This window comes from Canis lupus, chromosome 30 (genome assembly GCF_048164855.1).
Source record: "Canis lupus baileyi chromosome 30, mCanLup2.hap1, whole genome shotgun sequence".
Classification (NCBI taxonomy): domain Eukaryota; kingdom Metazoa; phylum Chordata; class Mammalia; order Carnivora; family Canidae; genus Canis; species Canis lupus.
The window spans coordinates 15,208,024-15,224,099 of NC_132867.1; the positions used below are offsets into that span (position 1 = coordinate 15,208,024).

General features: G+C 33.8%; 1 protein-coding gene across 3 annotated transcripts in view; it reads right to left on the minus strand.

Moving 5' to 3' along the window:
* LIPI (lipase I) overlaps window positions 1–16,076 on the minus strand; it is a 130,354-nt gene that overhangs the window by 33,761 nt on the left and 80,517 nt on the right. For 2 of the 3 annotated variants that reach the window (XM_072806558.1, XM_072806559.1), the window contains exons 4-6: window positions 6,773–7,158; window positions 4,641–4,749; window positions 3,687–3,788 (exon numbers count right to left, since the gene is read on the minus strand). In XM_072806558.1, the coding sequence (XP_072662659.1) occupies window positions 3,687–3,788; window positions 4,641–4,749; window positions 6,773–7,117 (556 nt within the window). In that variant the 5' untranslated portion in view covers window positions 7,118–7,158. Of the gene's footprint in view, window positions 1–3,686; window positions 3,789–4,640; window positions 4,750–6,772; window positions 7,159–16,076 lie in introns of those variants that run through there. The other variant, XM_072806560.1, reaches the window with a different exon arrangement.

Below are 16,076 nucleotides of genomic sequence, written 5' to 3' on the forward strand. Positions count from 1 at the left end.
GTTCCAGGTTGGAAACATCATTTTCTCCAATTTGCCACTAAGGTAGAATCAAGCCAAGAAGGCTCCTCAAGAATCGGGGAGAAGCAAAAGACATATTTATATTAACTTACAAGCAGCCCTTGATTCAGGCATGTCTTTTCCCCTTTACCAGATGGAAGGGGCCGGGCAGTTTGGTCTGTTTAGGTCATTCATTCCCTTGGTTTCAAGGAGGGTAAGGAGAGTAAAAAGCCGTATGGCTTTTAAAATTTAGCCACTTAGCTATCATGTCTATGTCAAGAAATAGCACCTAGAAACTCTTAGTATGCTCTTACCTAATCACCAGCTTCCCGTTTCCATTAAAAATAACATAACAAAATAATTTTTTTTGCTATTCTTTACCTTCCAAGGATGCCTCCCAAAACATTATAGTTTATTTTTGCCCATTTGGGAACTATATATAAATTGACTCGTTTTTCATGTATACTTTTGCATATGCTTTTATTTTACTTGCTTTTTTATAATAATCTAAATTGGGTGTGATTCATTATCCATTTTTCTATGTTGCAGAATTGGTTTACTAATGTGACTTTTTATGTAGAATTTTTGCATCCATGGTTATAATAATGTCCACAAATTTTCTTTTCTATAATGTTTATCTCAAGTTTTGACATTTTTAGGATGGCTTTTTAAAAAGGTTATAAACAGTTTCCTACATTTTATTATTCTCTGAAACCATTTGTGTGAAAATGGTCTTATTTCTCCCTTAATTGTTTGGCAGAAAAATCTGCCTAGGATTTCCTTTTTGGAAGTCTTTAAATTACAGTTTCTATTTCATTAATAATTATAGAACTATTCAAATTTTCTTTCTTAATCTGTCAGTTTGGTAAATGTTTTTTGCTTCTTCATAAAGTTTTTCTATTTTATATACAATAAGATCACATATTTTCATATTTATTTTATGATATTCATTATATCATAATATGATTAATTTAATACCTGTAGTATCTGTAAAATGATATTTTTTATTTTAATTTTTTAAGATTTTATTTATTTGAGAGAGAGAGAGAGCACAAGTGGGGGAAGGGTGGAGGGAGAGGGAGAAGTAGGCTCCCCACTGAGCAGGGAGCCAGACACTGGGCTCTGGCTCCATCCCAGGAACCTGAGATCATGACCTGAGCCAAAGATAAATGCTTAACTGACTGAGCCACCCAGGTGCCCTTTTTTTTATTATTAATATTCATTATGCTTTCTCTCCTTATTCTATTTTTTTCTCCCTAAGAATATATTAATTTGGAGGGTGATATATAAAGTTTAAGCATTCTATATTCCTTCATTTCATGGAAAGAAGGTAAAAATGCAATGTTTTACAAGCCCAATGTAAAGGGTTTCAGAAATACTTCCCTTATTCAATGTATCAGGAAACTTGCCATAAGAAAAGTGACTCCAAATTACCAGTTTATTTTTCTGGAATTTTTCTAGCTTCTGTAGGTTGGACTGTAATTTTTCCCTGTTAGCTCAGCAAGAATGTTAGTCCAAATCATCCAATTCACAATTTTGAAAGGCCATATAGCTTTTTTTAAATATACAATCAACTATGGTAAAAAAAAAAAAAAAAAAAAAACCTACGCCCTCATGGATTACTATTTAAGGAAAAGACAGTCTGCCAAATATATGCTAACCCCAAGTATCTCATTCAGAAATTCCTTGAGAGAAGGGACATGCAGCATCAATATTCTGTGTCTCTCATTTGTGATGGTCATAAAAAGATCATTCAAAGGTGCCAACAAAAAAAAAAAAAAAAAGGTGCCAACAATGTGCCCTATAGTGGTAAGTTAGATCTGATAGTCTAGGTTGTCAAAAGATGTTGAGAGTGAAAAAACAATAAAAACAGTTATTAGGAAAAGCCAAAAATGCAAACAAGAACAATAAAAAGTATGAAGAGCTAATTCAAAGGCCATAGGCAGAACTGAAGTTGAGAGAGGTTTCAGAAGGAAGAGCTCAGACAAAGAATCACAGGGCAACTGGGCAGTAGGTGTACTGTGTGTGGGAATGCTAACCTGATAGAAAGGGATAAAGCAACAAAGTCTTGAGAGGCTGATTTATCACATTAGAACTATGAACCTTTAGGCACTAACTACCTGTGATACATAGGTGAAGTTTGATTCCAAAGAAGGAGCAGAACGATACCCGTATAGGCTCAGCCCCCGGCTCACAGACATAAAGGTTGAAAAATTGTCCTCTGTGGGATTTATGGCATTTATAGCTCTCACAAAGGCATTGGTAGGGATCACCACATGGTAAACTCAGAGGACTATGGGAGCAAATAAATTACTTGGACTAAAGAGAAAAGAAATGAGGAAATAGGGAAATCAGAACAGTCTTGGCATCGGGATCCCTGGGTGGCACAGCGGTTTAGCGCCTGCCTTTGGCCCAGGGTGCGATCCTGGAGACCTGGGATTGAATCGCATGTCGGGCTCCCTGCATGGAGCCTGCTTCTCCCTCTGCCTATGTCTCTGCCTCTCTCTCTCTCTCTCTGTGTGACTATAATAAATAAATAATAATTAAAAAAAAAAAAAAAACTTAAAACAGTCTTGGCATCACTTCCTCCTTTCTCCATGGTAGTGCCATATCCTCTCTGTGCCCGCAACCACAACACATGTAAATTATCAGCTGATCAGAGCAACAAACACATGAAGCACAGACTCTGGAATCATACAATTTTGAATTCTGGCTCTGCCACTTCCTGACCTTGTGACCATTGTCCCTAGCTTCCCCATCAGATTACTTATCTCATGGGGACTTGGGAGAATTTCATAATTAATTCACATAAAGCATCTAAAACACTGCCCAAGGTATAGGAAGTGCTCAACAAATATTAATATCATCAATTTCAAATGAGGAAGGGGCTCAGAGACATCTAAATTCTTCCTTGAAAGTATCTGTCCTGGGGCACTTGGGTGGCTTAGTGGGTTAAGCATCTGCCTTCTGTTTAGGTCATGATTCCAGGGTCCTAGGATTGAGCCCCAGTCAAGCCTTAAGTTGGGGAGCCTGCTTCTCCCTCTCTCTCTGCCCTTCTCCCTCTTCCCCTGCTCGTGCTTGCTTTCACTCTACTCAGACTCTCTCTCAACTAAATAAATAAAATCATCAAAAAAAAAAAAAAAAAAAAAAAAACAAGAGTCTGTCCAAAGCACTCTGGCCCAAGCTATCAATAACCTGTTAGATATTTTTAGGAAGATAATTAAAAACAATACAGAAACTATTTCCCTACTTTTAAGGGAAAGTATTCTCTATCTGTATCTGAAATGCTGTGTTCTGTTCTAGTTGGTACACATCACAAGGAGAACGTGAGTGGAGAGAATGGTAAAGCTAAATACAGTAGAAACATTAAGCATGGGAGAAACTGTGATCAAATCAAAATTGACAATAGTATGAACAAGATGAAGTATTTTTTTATCAAGTTTCAATTGTTTAGGATGATATGACAGCCCTTGAAACCTGAAGGAGGTAAGCTGCAGCCAAAAGTGCCATTTGACTCCAGAGGATATCACAAACTAAGAAATAGCCCTTGTGGGAAATATAATCATTTTATCATTACAGACTCATCATCACTTTACCCACTACTCTTTCTCCTTTTATGTTCTCTTATTCCCCAATGTCTTACATCTTTTCCTTTCCAAATAATTAAACAATAAATCCTACATTGTTACCATGGGTATCAGAATGGATGACATCAACAAATTTAGCATCAGTGTAATCTAATCTAACATTAAATGGTCTTCCAGAGAATTTTGGCCCAGCAGGATCAAGACCTGAAATTCAAGAAAGAAACTGTCAGTCGATTAGTCAATTCCTACAACAATGGTTATTAGATCAGATATTTGCATTATTATATTATAAGCACATCAATATACTTTTAGCTTAAACTTGTGCAAAAAATTAATATTAAGAGAAATTAAACTGAATGAGTAGCAAATACCTTCATTAACTGAACAATACTTTTTACCAATGTTTAGAGTTTATCAACAATCTAGTGTTAAGCTACACCTAGAGATGCCTCAACAAAATACTGTAGGGTTAATTGAACGCCAATAAAAAATAAATTTATAAATTAAATAAATAAATAAATAAATAAATAAATAAATAAATAAAATACTGTAGGGTTTTGTTTTATTTTGTTTTTTGTTTTAGTATTTTTATTTAAGAAGTACTTAGGGGTAAACCTGTAGTTGTTTTTTAGTTAATAACAAATATCTACTACAGACCTGAGAAGAGGTAAAATGAATAATATCCTGATCCTGTCTTGATCCTCATGCTTTACTGGTTCATCCTAGATCTATCTATAGTTCTAAAATGATTTTTATTTTTTTTTCTAAAATGATTTTTAAGTGCCAAATACAATTTGGGCTGTGGCATGAAACAAATTAGTATTTTATCCTTCATTTTTCACAAAAGTTCCCCACATACACACAAGAAAAGGAAAATCCATTAAGAGTTCCATGAAATATAGATATTATTGCTGGTGCATTTGAAAATTTAAATAGAAATCCTTGGCTCATGACCTACTGGCATGTGTCAAAAAATGAGGGTGGGGAGGAGGTAAAGTTTAACAACTTGAGAATATCTATTCAATGGAAGATAAAATCATCTCAAAAATGTTTTACCTGTTATTCTTCCAAGTTGACCTTGAAATATCTTTCCAACAAATCCACTAATGTGAGTCCCTAAGCTCATACCTATGAAATGAAAATTATCAAGAGATGCTCCATACTTCTGCAAGTGAAAATACAATGTTATGATTTTCATTTTAGAAATCACAAATGCATCAATATTCTAGAATTCATTTTTTTTCTCATTTAATGTATTTCTGGGAGACAGAAAATGGGATTTTATAATTTAAAAAAACTATATCTTTGTTCAACATTTTCCATAAGTTATCCGATTTTTCTCTATACATTTTTAGTAATGCCATTACATTTTTAAAAACCTTTGTTATCTTTTATCCAAAATAGTATATGCAAAATAATACATTTAGTTAAAGAATTTCATAATAACAGTAAAAGCACCATTAGGTATTACCTTGAATAAGTGCTTTGTAAATCTCATATTTAATATTCATATTAGTCCAATGAGGTATTTATTTTTATCCTATTGCCTAAAACAAGTCCTGGCATCTATTAAATGTTGAATAACATCGTTTGATAATGAGTTACCTGAAACCATATTTACTTATTACTGTCAGGGACAAAGATGAACTTCAAGTCCAGGCCTGTTTAACTCCAAAATATATAATCTACCTACTTGTTTTCTGGTCAGATTATGTCAAAATCACCAAGAAGACTGAAACAGTGTGAATCACCATCATTTCAGAGATGACAAAATGAAACTTATGAATTTTAAGTATGATCATGGCTTCCCAGATCACAAGCTGGAGAATCATGAAATCTATTCCTCCAAGCATAAGTTTTAAACACCTCTTAGAGGCCTGTAGAAAGATGTGGGATATTTGCTGTCAATGAGTAACTAAACTCAGGCTTTCCAAACACAGGGTATTAATTTTCTTCAAATTTCTCAGAGCAATGCCCAGAAACTTGAGGGAGAATCACTCTCAACTTTAGTGTTATTGAGCTTTTCTTCCTTTTTCCTACATATAAAGCCTTTTCCTAAATTTCTATCTTTAACATTCATATTTCCCACACTTTGAAATACATGTTTATTAGAGAAAAGGCCACTGCTGTAAGCAACAATCAATTATACAATGTACAGACTATAAGACCGAGTGAATCAATTAACCACTGTCTCTCTAGAGAGCTAGTTTGGTTTCGTCCAAATTTGAGGAGGTAAAAATTATACTGATCTTGATTTCATTCAATGATTATCATATACCAGACACTGAAAGAATTAATTTCATTTAATACTTCTATAAAATATTCTTATAAAGTTTGGTTATCTCAAATGTATAGAGATAAATAAATGAGGCAGAGAAATTAAGCAATTATTCAAAGTCATACAGAGTATAAGGGATAGATTTGGTCTATTTCCAGTCTGACTCCTGACAATTATATGTAACTGCTTCTTGGATCTATTAAGCTTGCTTAATTTCAAGAGCACTTTGGAAATTCAGCACAACACAATTCAAAGCAGATTTCAAGCCCAAGAATGTTCCAAATCAGAAATCACCCTTCTTTCTCTCAAGTGCTCATCACAACTACGTTTCTCTCTAGAACAGACACTGATATCCATATGGGTTGGTGTAGTAAGTATAGATCATTCAAACTGCAGATGACTTAAAACTGGCCCAAATTTATGGCTCATCCCAACAGTGGACCTAAATGCTAGACAAATCTGAATGGTACAAAGACCTGTCTTCAAGGCTGGCAGAAGTATGCTACTTTTCAAGATCTTTTTCCCTCACTTTTACCAATTCACATTTGATTAATTATAAATATATTAGCCATATCTTAGAAAAGATACCTAAAGAACCTAACGATTATATAGTTTATCCCCTTGGTCCACTACCTTAATATCAAGTCAGTATAGGTAGAGTTAAAAAAAATAAAAATCTTAAAAGATTTTAAGGCAAAACATAATAACCAAATCTTTAAGATCATTTTTTAAAAATAAGACAGTTCATATCTAGGTATGGAATTTATCCATTCACACAAGGAAAAGATGGCTGTAAATGAAAGCATATCAAAGCAATAATCCTTAATATGTATAGGAAAAAAGTATTTATCTTAATACCACTTTGTGGTATTACATAAAAGATTGTATATATAATGCATAAATTTCTTACCAAAAGATTCCGAATGTACTCACTCAGACTTCTAGCAACTCTTCTGGTGTTTTTAACTGCTCTGCTGTAAAGAAAAGTTGTAGCACCCCGGTTCCAGTCTACTACAATTATATTCATATCCTCTCGATTCAACAAAATCCTTAGGAAGTTCGGAAGCCATGAGGGAGTGGAACCTGTTGGTCTATATCCATGAATAAGCCAGACCGTTTTCTTGTTTGTACTGAAATTAACATTAAGTGAACCATTCTGCTCAAACAGTGGCTCAGCACAGTTGAGGTTGTTCCTTGTATATAGCATCAAAGCAATCTCCATTTGGGGAATAAACAAATCTTTGAGGGAATCCATTAGACTTAGCTGAGAGAAGTGAAGGCATTGTCTTTTACTCTCTGAAATGAGAAGAAAAAAAAAAAAAGTCAGTCAAGATGATTCCTGCAATAGTATTTGATACAATTCTTATTGCTATTAAAAATAACAGATTTGAATTTAGAGGGAAGATTTTATTTCATTAGTGTTTCAACATAATACTCTGGAGCAACTACAATGTTTAATGCATTGATTATGTTAAAAAAAAAAGACCCTTTGAAGAAGCATCCAAAAATTTTAAATAAAATATAGAAAGAAAAAATAATAATAAAATAAAATATAGAAAGAAATATAATGTTTTAAAATTAAGAATTACTTTTTATCTCTACAAAAGAGAAATGGTGTGACTAAAATCATTAATTTTGTTAGTAAAGGGGCGCCTGGGTGTCTCAGTTGATTAAGTGTCTGCCTTTGACTCAGGTCATGATCTCTCGGGGTCCTGAGATCTGGCCCCACATCAGGCTCCCTTCTCCGTGGGGAGTCTGCTTCTCCTTCTCCCTCTGTTTCTTCTCCGCCCACCCTCCCTGCCCCCACCATTTGTACTCTCTCTCTCTCTCTCAAATATATATGCACAACAATAAAAGTTAATAATGAGCTTTAACAGAAATTCTGCAGAATATATATATATGGATAATAATCATTCAAGAAAATATATCTAGTGATCAAATAAATACAAATCAAAACAATAAGGTATCACTTTTTCTCATCAAATTAAACAAAAAGTAAAAATCATCTTAATACTTCTAAAGGTATATGTAACGAATATTCATATACATGGATGCTGAGAGCATAAGTTGATACAAATCCTTTTGAAATTAAAATTATATGGTATACATATAATCTTAAAAGTAGGTATTCGTCCTTATTTTCTTTTTAGTATTTATATTAATGAAATAAACAATTTGTATTAAATGTAAAGACATTAATAACAGGGTATGGATAATTGCACAAAAACTTAAAATACCTTAATTATACCATATAGTATACTCATCGATGTGTGCATCCTATGTGTCTGCCTATTTATCTACCTTCCTCTACCTACCTTCCTACCTACCTACTTATCTGTCTATCCATCTGTGTATCCTAGAAGGATGTAGGACAGAATGAAATAACTAGGCCAAATCAATAGCAATAGTCATAGCCAGGCATGAAAAAATGGCTGTTTTTTAATTTTCTTTTTCATAGATTCTCAGGATTATAATTTCTCTCAAAATAAGCATATAATCCCAATTTTTTTTACAAAAGCATATTTGTACTTGTACTGTTTCTGGTAGTTTAACTTATTAAAAGATTTGGGGAAACAATTTGTCAATTTATATCAAAAATTCACAAAATTTTTAATATACTTCATGCCAATAATTCTACATCTAAGAATTTATCCTAAGAAAATAGTTATTTAAACATGTAAAAATAAACTAAAATATATTATTTTAGTACTGGAGAAATAAAAGCAATTTAAATGCCCAGAAACAATGATGTGATTAGGTAAACCATATATATATATATTTAATAAATATAAATTATATACATATATTTACAACTACAGATATATAATATATATTTGATAAATCCATAATAATGTGCACAAATTACAATCCACCTTCTAGTTTGGAAAGTATATATGTGATATTGTCATAGTTATTCAGAAGATAAAGGAGGAGAGCAGTTAAGGAGAAGCACAATTAATTTCCAGGTTAAGAGGTGAGAGATACTTAGACAAGTGAAAACTTTGAAGCAAACTTCATTTGTCCTAAGTACCAGAGAATGAGGAAGTGGAGAAGAGAAATAAATCAAACCACAGTGCAATATCACTGCTTACTACACTATACAAATTATGTGGGGAATTGTGTACATCCATCTTTCCATCCTCTGAAATGTCTCCATCAGCTGAAACTCTGAGAAGGCCAAATGCAATCAATATATCCAAACTGCTGGTCCACTCCAAGCCAAGGTAGATTTTATCTGGCTCTGAGATGAGTAATGAGGAATAAAAAGTAGGATCCCTGTGATAAAGTAAGGAACAGAAATCACCTGAAATAATCAAGAGAAATATCTATTATCTAGGGATCCCTGGGTGGTGCAGCGGTTTAGCGCCTGCCTTTGGCCCAGGGCGCGATCCTGGAGACCCGGGATCGAATCCCACATCGGGCTCCCGGTGCATGGAGCCTGCTTCTCTCTCTGCCTGTGTCTCTGCCTCTCTCTCTCTCTCTCTCTCTGTGACTATCATAAATAAATAAATAAATATTTAAAAAAATTAAAAAAAATATCTATTATCTATTGCCAGCTGTAGAAGTAATTGCAGAAAATTCAATAGCATTCTCATTACAATACAAGAAAAATCGTGTCTCAAAAACAGGAGGACATTTAGAAAAAAATTATTGAGGCAGAAAACAACTGGATAAAATTAAAAGTGAAATAATGAGATACTACAATTCAAGAAAAGAAAAAATGCAATTGCAGAATAAAAACTCACATTACACATTAAAACATGGAACACTCACCTGACAGCAAGAAATGAAGGAAGAAAAATTTCAATTTTGAAGAGAATATAGATATGGGACAGGAAATGATGAGTCAAGGTAAAAATCATGACTATTCCCCTGGGATGAGAAGGAATTGGAGAGGGAGATGGTTGCAGTTACAATTATTAAGGAAAAAATTGCATACCAGGATGTGCAAACTGAAAAGACTCATCACAATCTAGAGAAAATCAGTTAATCAGACTCACCAAGAAGCTTCTTAGAAACTAGTTTGGGTTTTGATGAAAAAGGAAAATATCCTAAAAACATCAAGGCAGAAAATCCATGTTACAAATATTTTTTTTCCATGTTACAAATAGAGGAATAAAGTCACGATGACTTCAGATTTGTCTTCCAAAACAATACATTAGACAGATAAAAGTGTAATGAATGAAAGCTATGAGTGGAAAACTTTGTAGCCTAATGACTTTATATCCTCCCTAAAGTACACCACTCATAAGTGACATAGTACAGTTCCTGATATCATCACTGTTAAATAAATGCTAGATTTATTGAAGACATGACCCACAGACACTCACAGATAGTATAAAAAGATGGAAAGTGAGCATAGAAGTAGGTTAGACACCAATATAAGTGTATATATCATAAAACTGAGTTAACACAAATGCAATATCAAAAGGCATTCTTATTCAAATGTTTAATAAGAATATTGTACAGCAAACAGTGTATATATACAAAAGATAAGAAAATGAGAAAAAAATAGAAAGTAGAAAACAAGAAACAAAATGATACAATTACACCAGAGAAAAAATATAAAGTTAATGTAACTGTATAAAAATTGCCTATTAAAAAGCAAAGAATCGGGGCAGCCCATGTGGCTCAGCAGTTTAGCACCACCTTCAGTCCAGGGCCTGATCCTGGAGACCCGGGATCAAGTCCCACGTCGGGCTCCCTGCATGGAGCCTGCTTCTCCCTCTCCTGCTCCTCTGTGTGTGTGTGTGTGTGTGTGTGTGTGTGTGTGTGTGTGTGTTTCATTAATAAATAAATAAAGTCTTAAAAAAAATGAACACTGAGTTTTGTTATGTAAGTGATTAATCACTGAAATTACTCCTGAAACTAATATTGCACTGTAGGTTAACTAACTAGAACTCAAATATTCTTTTTTTAATGACACTTAGCTATAAGTTATTTAAAAGAAGTGCACAGGAAATTTTAAATAAATGGGGAGGTACATTCTACACAAAATAAAATAAAAGGAAAGCTGGTTGGTGTTCTAGATTTCAAGGGGGGGCTCCAATTCATCACCCATTCTTGAATCTATGCCATTTGCCTTCTAAGTTTAAGTCATTCTTCTACCATCGTAAATGGATGAATTGCCCCACTTTCTTGATATGGGGACAAACATGCAGCCTGCCATGGAAAATAGGATCCTGGTAGATATAATGCAAGCAGAGGCTTGAGATGGACTTGCATGTTGAGGTGTTGGCCTCTCATATATCTGCCACCACCATAAGAACATCCTTGGTCTGGCCAGCTAGAAGAGGAGAGAGAGGCAAAGAAAAGCCAAGTTCCCAATTGTGTCACCCCAGCAGATTCACAGCGAGTCAAAAGCAAAACCTGCAAATGAACCTAATCAAGAAGAGCAGTGGTGCCTAGCCAATTCCTACCTGACTCCACAAGTGTGAATAATACTGCTTTAAGTCAAATGCTACTGAGGGAATGAGTTTTTCTTTTGTTTCATTTTGTTTAGCTTTATTGTGACATCATATAATCAATTACATTGATAATATTAAAATCAGGTAGAGAAAATAAAAACAGGTCTTCAAATGATAAAAAACATTAATATGTTAAAACTCCTAAAAAACATTGAACTGGGGATCCCTGGGTGGCGAAGTGGTTTGGCACCTGCCTTTGGCCCAGGGTGCGATCCTGGCGACCCAGGATCGAATCCCACATCGGGCTCCCGGTGCATGGAGCCTGCTTCTCCCTCTGCCTGTGTCTCTGCCTCTCTCTCTCTCTCTCTCTCTCTCTCTGTGTGACTATCATAAATAAATAAAAATTAAAAAAAAAAAAAAACATTGAACTGACTCAATTCTGGTAGATGTTAGAAGTAGAAAAATAAGTTCTAGGCATCAAAAACTTATCAGAATCCCCAATTAGATTGTCAGATTTCTCAGCACAAACTTTGAAGCCAGATGATATATTCATATATTTAAAGTGAAGAAAGAGAAAAATATTCAACCTTAAATTCTATGTCCAGCAAAACTGTCCTTCAAAAATGAGAGCAAAATTAAGATATCCTTAGACAAACAAAAGCTGAGGGAGTTTAACACCATAGACTTGTTCTACATGAAATGCTAACAGGAGCCTCGAGCTGAAATGAAAGGGTGTTAGACAGTAACTTAAAGTCATACGAAAATATAAAGAGCCCTGGAAAAGGCAAATTATGAACAAATATAAAAAACAGTATTTTTGTAATTTTGCTTTGTGACTCTACTTTTTATTTTGTACAGAATTTAAAAGATAAATGCATAAATATAATTATAAATCTATGTTAATATTATGCATTATAAAGATAAAATTTGTGTCATCAATAAGTGAAAATGAGGAAAGCAGAGGTGTAAACGAGTAGCTATTTATGTAAAAGTTGTTATTGAAGTCTATTTTTTAAAGTTGTTAAACTATCAATTTAATATAGATTATCAAAACTAGGATGTTACATGTAATCTCTATGATAACCACAAAGAAAATAACCTACAATTTTACACAAAAGAAAATGAGAAGGGAATCAAAATGTGTCACTACAAAAAAATCAACTAAACACAAAGACAGTAATAAAGGAAATGAAAGATAAAAATAAGGTATAAGACATATAAAAACAAATAACAAAGTGGCAAAAGTAACTACTTCCCTATGTAATAACTTTAAATGTAAATGGATTAAGCCCAATAAAAATAGATTGACAGAGTGGATTAAAAAAACAGCAGCATCCAAATACATGCTATCTATAAGAGACACAGACATTCATAGGTTGAAGTGTTAGGAATGAAAACAGATATTCAATGCAGAAAGTTACCAAAAGAGAGCAGGGATACAACCTAAATGTCCAGTGACTGAACGGATAAAGAAAATGAGGTATATATACATAGTGGAATATTATTTAGTCATAAAAAAGTTAGGCCTGCCATGTGCCACAGATAAACCTAGGAGGCATTATGATAAGTAAAATAAGACAGGCAGAGAAAAACAAATACAAATACTATATAGTATCAGGATCCCGGGGTGGCTCAGCGGCTTGGTGCCTGCCTTCAGCCCAGGGCGTGATACTGGAGTCTTCCTGCATGGAGCCTGCTTCTCTCTCTCTCTGCCTGTGTCTCTGCCTCTCTCTCTCTCTCTCTGTGTGTGTCTCTCATGAATAAATAAATAAAATCTTTTTTAAAAATACTAAATAGTAACACATGTGGAATCTAAAAAAAAAAAAAAAGTCAATTTCATAGAAATAGATAATAGAATGGTGGTTACCAGAGGTTTGGGAGGGATAGGTGGGGAGATACAGATCAAAATGTGCAAAATTTCAGTTATGAGTAAGTTCTGAGACTCTAATATGCAACATTGTGACTATCATTAATAATATGATATTGTATATTGACATGTAATAATTTAATATCAATACTTGAAAGTTGCTGAGAGTAAATCATAAGCATTTTCGTCACATACAAAAAACTGTTAATTATGAGAGGTGATGGATGTATTCATTATCTTGATTTTAGCAATTATTCCACAATTTTATGTGTATCAAATCATCACATTGTACAATTTAAATATACACAATTATATTTGTCTATTATTCCTCAATAAAGTTGTGGGGTAGGGAAAGAATAGATTGGGATGTCTATACTTACAACATAGAAAAATAGACTGTAAGTTAAAAATTCTTACAAGAGATGAAGGACATTGATAGAACTAAAATCATAAAACTCTTAGAAGAAAACAAAAGAAAACTTCATGACTTTGGATCTGGTAATGACTTTTGAACGTTACCAAAAATAGCATGGACAATAAAAGAAATATGGATGAATTGTACTTCGTCAAAATTAAAAACTTCTGTGCATTGAAGGACATTATCAATAGAGTGAAAAGGTAACACAGGGAAAGGTTCCCACAGGAAGTGGGAAAAAAATGTTTGATAAGGGATCTATATCCCTTATCAACCATAATTCAATGAAAACAACAAATAAACAACAAATAAAAAATTGACAAAGGATTTGAGTCGCATACAGGTAAAGATATGCAAATTGCTAATAAGAACATGAAAAGATGCTCAATATCACTAATCATTAGAGAAATGCAAATCAAAACCATAATGAGATACCAGTTCAAATCTATTAGGATTTGAAAGTAAAAAAAAAAAAAAAAGTATGGCTACTATCAAGAAACAGAAAATAACAACTGTTGGCAAGTATGTGATGGAAAAATTGGAACCCTGTCCATTGCTGATAGGGATGAAAAATAGTATGTTGCTAAAAAAATAAAAATAGAATAACCATGTAATCTAGAAATTCAGCTTCTGGGTATATACCCAAAAGACCTGAAAGCAGAGACTCAAACAGATACTTATACACCCATGTTCATAGCAGCATCATTCACTATAACCAAAAGGAGGAAGCAATCCAAGTAGCATCAACAGATGAATTTTATAACAAAATCTGGTATATGCATACAACGGAATATTATTCAGCCTTTAAAAAGGAAATTCTGACACATGCTACAACATGGAAGAACTTTGAAGACATTTTAGTAACTTAAATAAACCAGTCACAGAAATATAAATACTGTGTGATTCCATTGACACAAGGTACCTAAAGTTGTCAAATAGAGACCTAAAGTAGAATAGTGGTTGCTAGGGGGTGGGAAGGGGAAGAAAATGGGAAATTACTGTTTAATAGGTAGAGTTTCAGTTTGGAAAGATGGCAAAATTCTGGAGATGGGTAGGGGCAATGGTTGTATACCAATGTGAGTGTACTTAATGCCACTGAACTGTACACTTAAAAATTATTTAAATGGTGATTTTTCTGTATGTTTTACCACAATTAAATTAGATTTATAGAATCCAACTCCTGTCATGAAAGATATCCAGACTCCTCTTACTTCTGTCAACAACTAGAACACTGAATAAAATGTATATATAAAAGTTTATGCACTAGACAACAAAGGGGCTCAGAATTGTGATCTCTAAAAGAAAGGAAATAAATTATTTGAACACTATAATCTAATAGCTTTCTGCCTGGAGATAGTCTCCTGCCATGCAGGAAGGTTGGGCCCATGGAAAGCATGGTGGTATTAGTAAACTGGGGGGAAAGATTGGAGTTTAGGGAGGGTAAAGCAACTAGAATTTATATCAGAGTGCTGCAAAGGAAGGAGCTCTGCCTCTGCAGAGCTCTGAAATCTGCAGAGGGATCCCCATGAGTAGGTTGCTAGATACAAACCTACGCATTTACAGAATAACATTCCACGAAGAGCTCGAAGCTGAACAATTAATTCCAAAGGTCACAGCACTCTGAGAGACAAAGTTTTGGCTAGCCAGAGTAGGAAGGATCTTAAAGAACATCATGGACATTCAATAGAGACCCTAGAAGGGTCATATTTAGTTTTGAGGGAGCTAAACTAGCTCTAGTTTTAAAAAAAGAGTCCTCTTTTCTCCTTCTCATTCTCTCAAGTCTGCTTGCTTTGACTCAGCTTCATTCTTTGGCAGGAAGCAGGCTATGTGTCTAAAATATGGAGAGAGAATAACGATTTTGAAGTAAGCAAAGATTTCTCAGACAAGATTACAGTAAGTGTGAAACATAAAAGGAAACAACCTGATAAATTGGACATTGTCATAACTAAACACATCTGTTCCTAAAAAGACATTGTCAAAAAATATGAATATGCAGGCTTGCAATATACACACCTGAAAACCAACTATGTGGGATGGGGAGGAACGCGTGTGTTTATATACACATATAGGTAAAACACAACACCTCAATTGCTCAAGAATTATCAGAAGAATTGAAGATACTTAACAAAAGATGGTATAATGGCCAATAAGCTTACAAAATGATGCTCAATATCACTAGTCACCAGAAAAATATAAATTAAACTAAAATAATATATCACTACATACCTACTAGAATGGCTGAAATTAAAAAGACTGACAAAACCAAGTATAGATGAGGATGTAAAGCAACTTGAAGCATCCTTCATTGCTGGAGGCAGGGACAAAATGGTACAATACTTTGGAAAACAGTTTGGTCGTTTCTTAAAATGTTACATATGTACTTTTATGACCTAAAAAATCACTTCCAAGTGTTTATTATGCTGAACAAAAGACTCCAGAAACAAAAGAGTACATATTGTTTAATTCCATTTGTAAGAAATTCTAGAAAAGGGATATTTAATCTAGAGTATCAGAAAGCAGATCA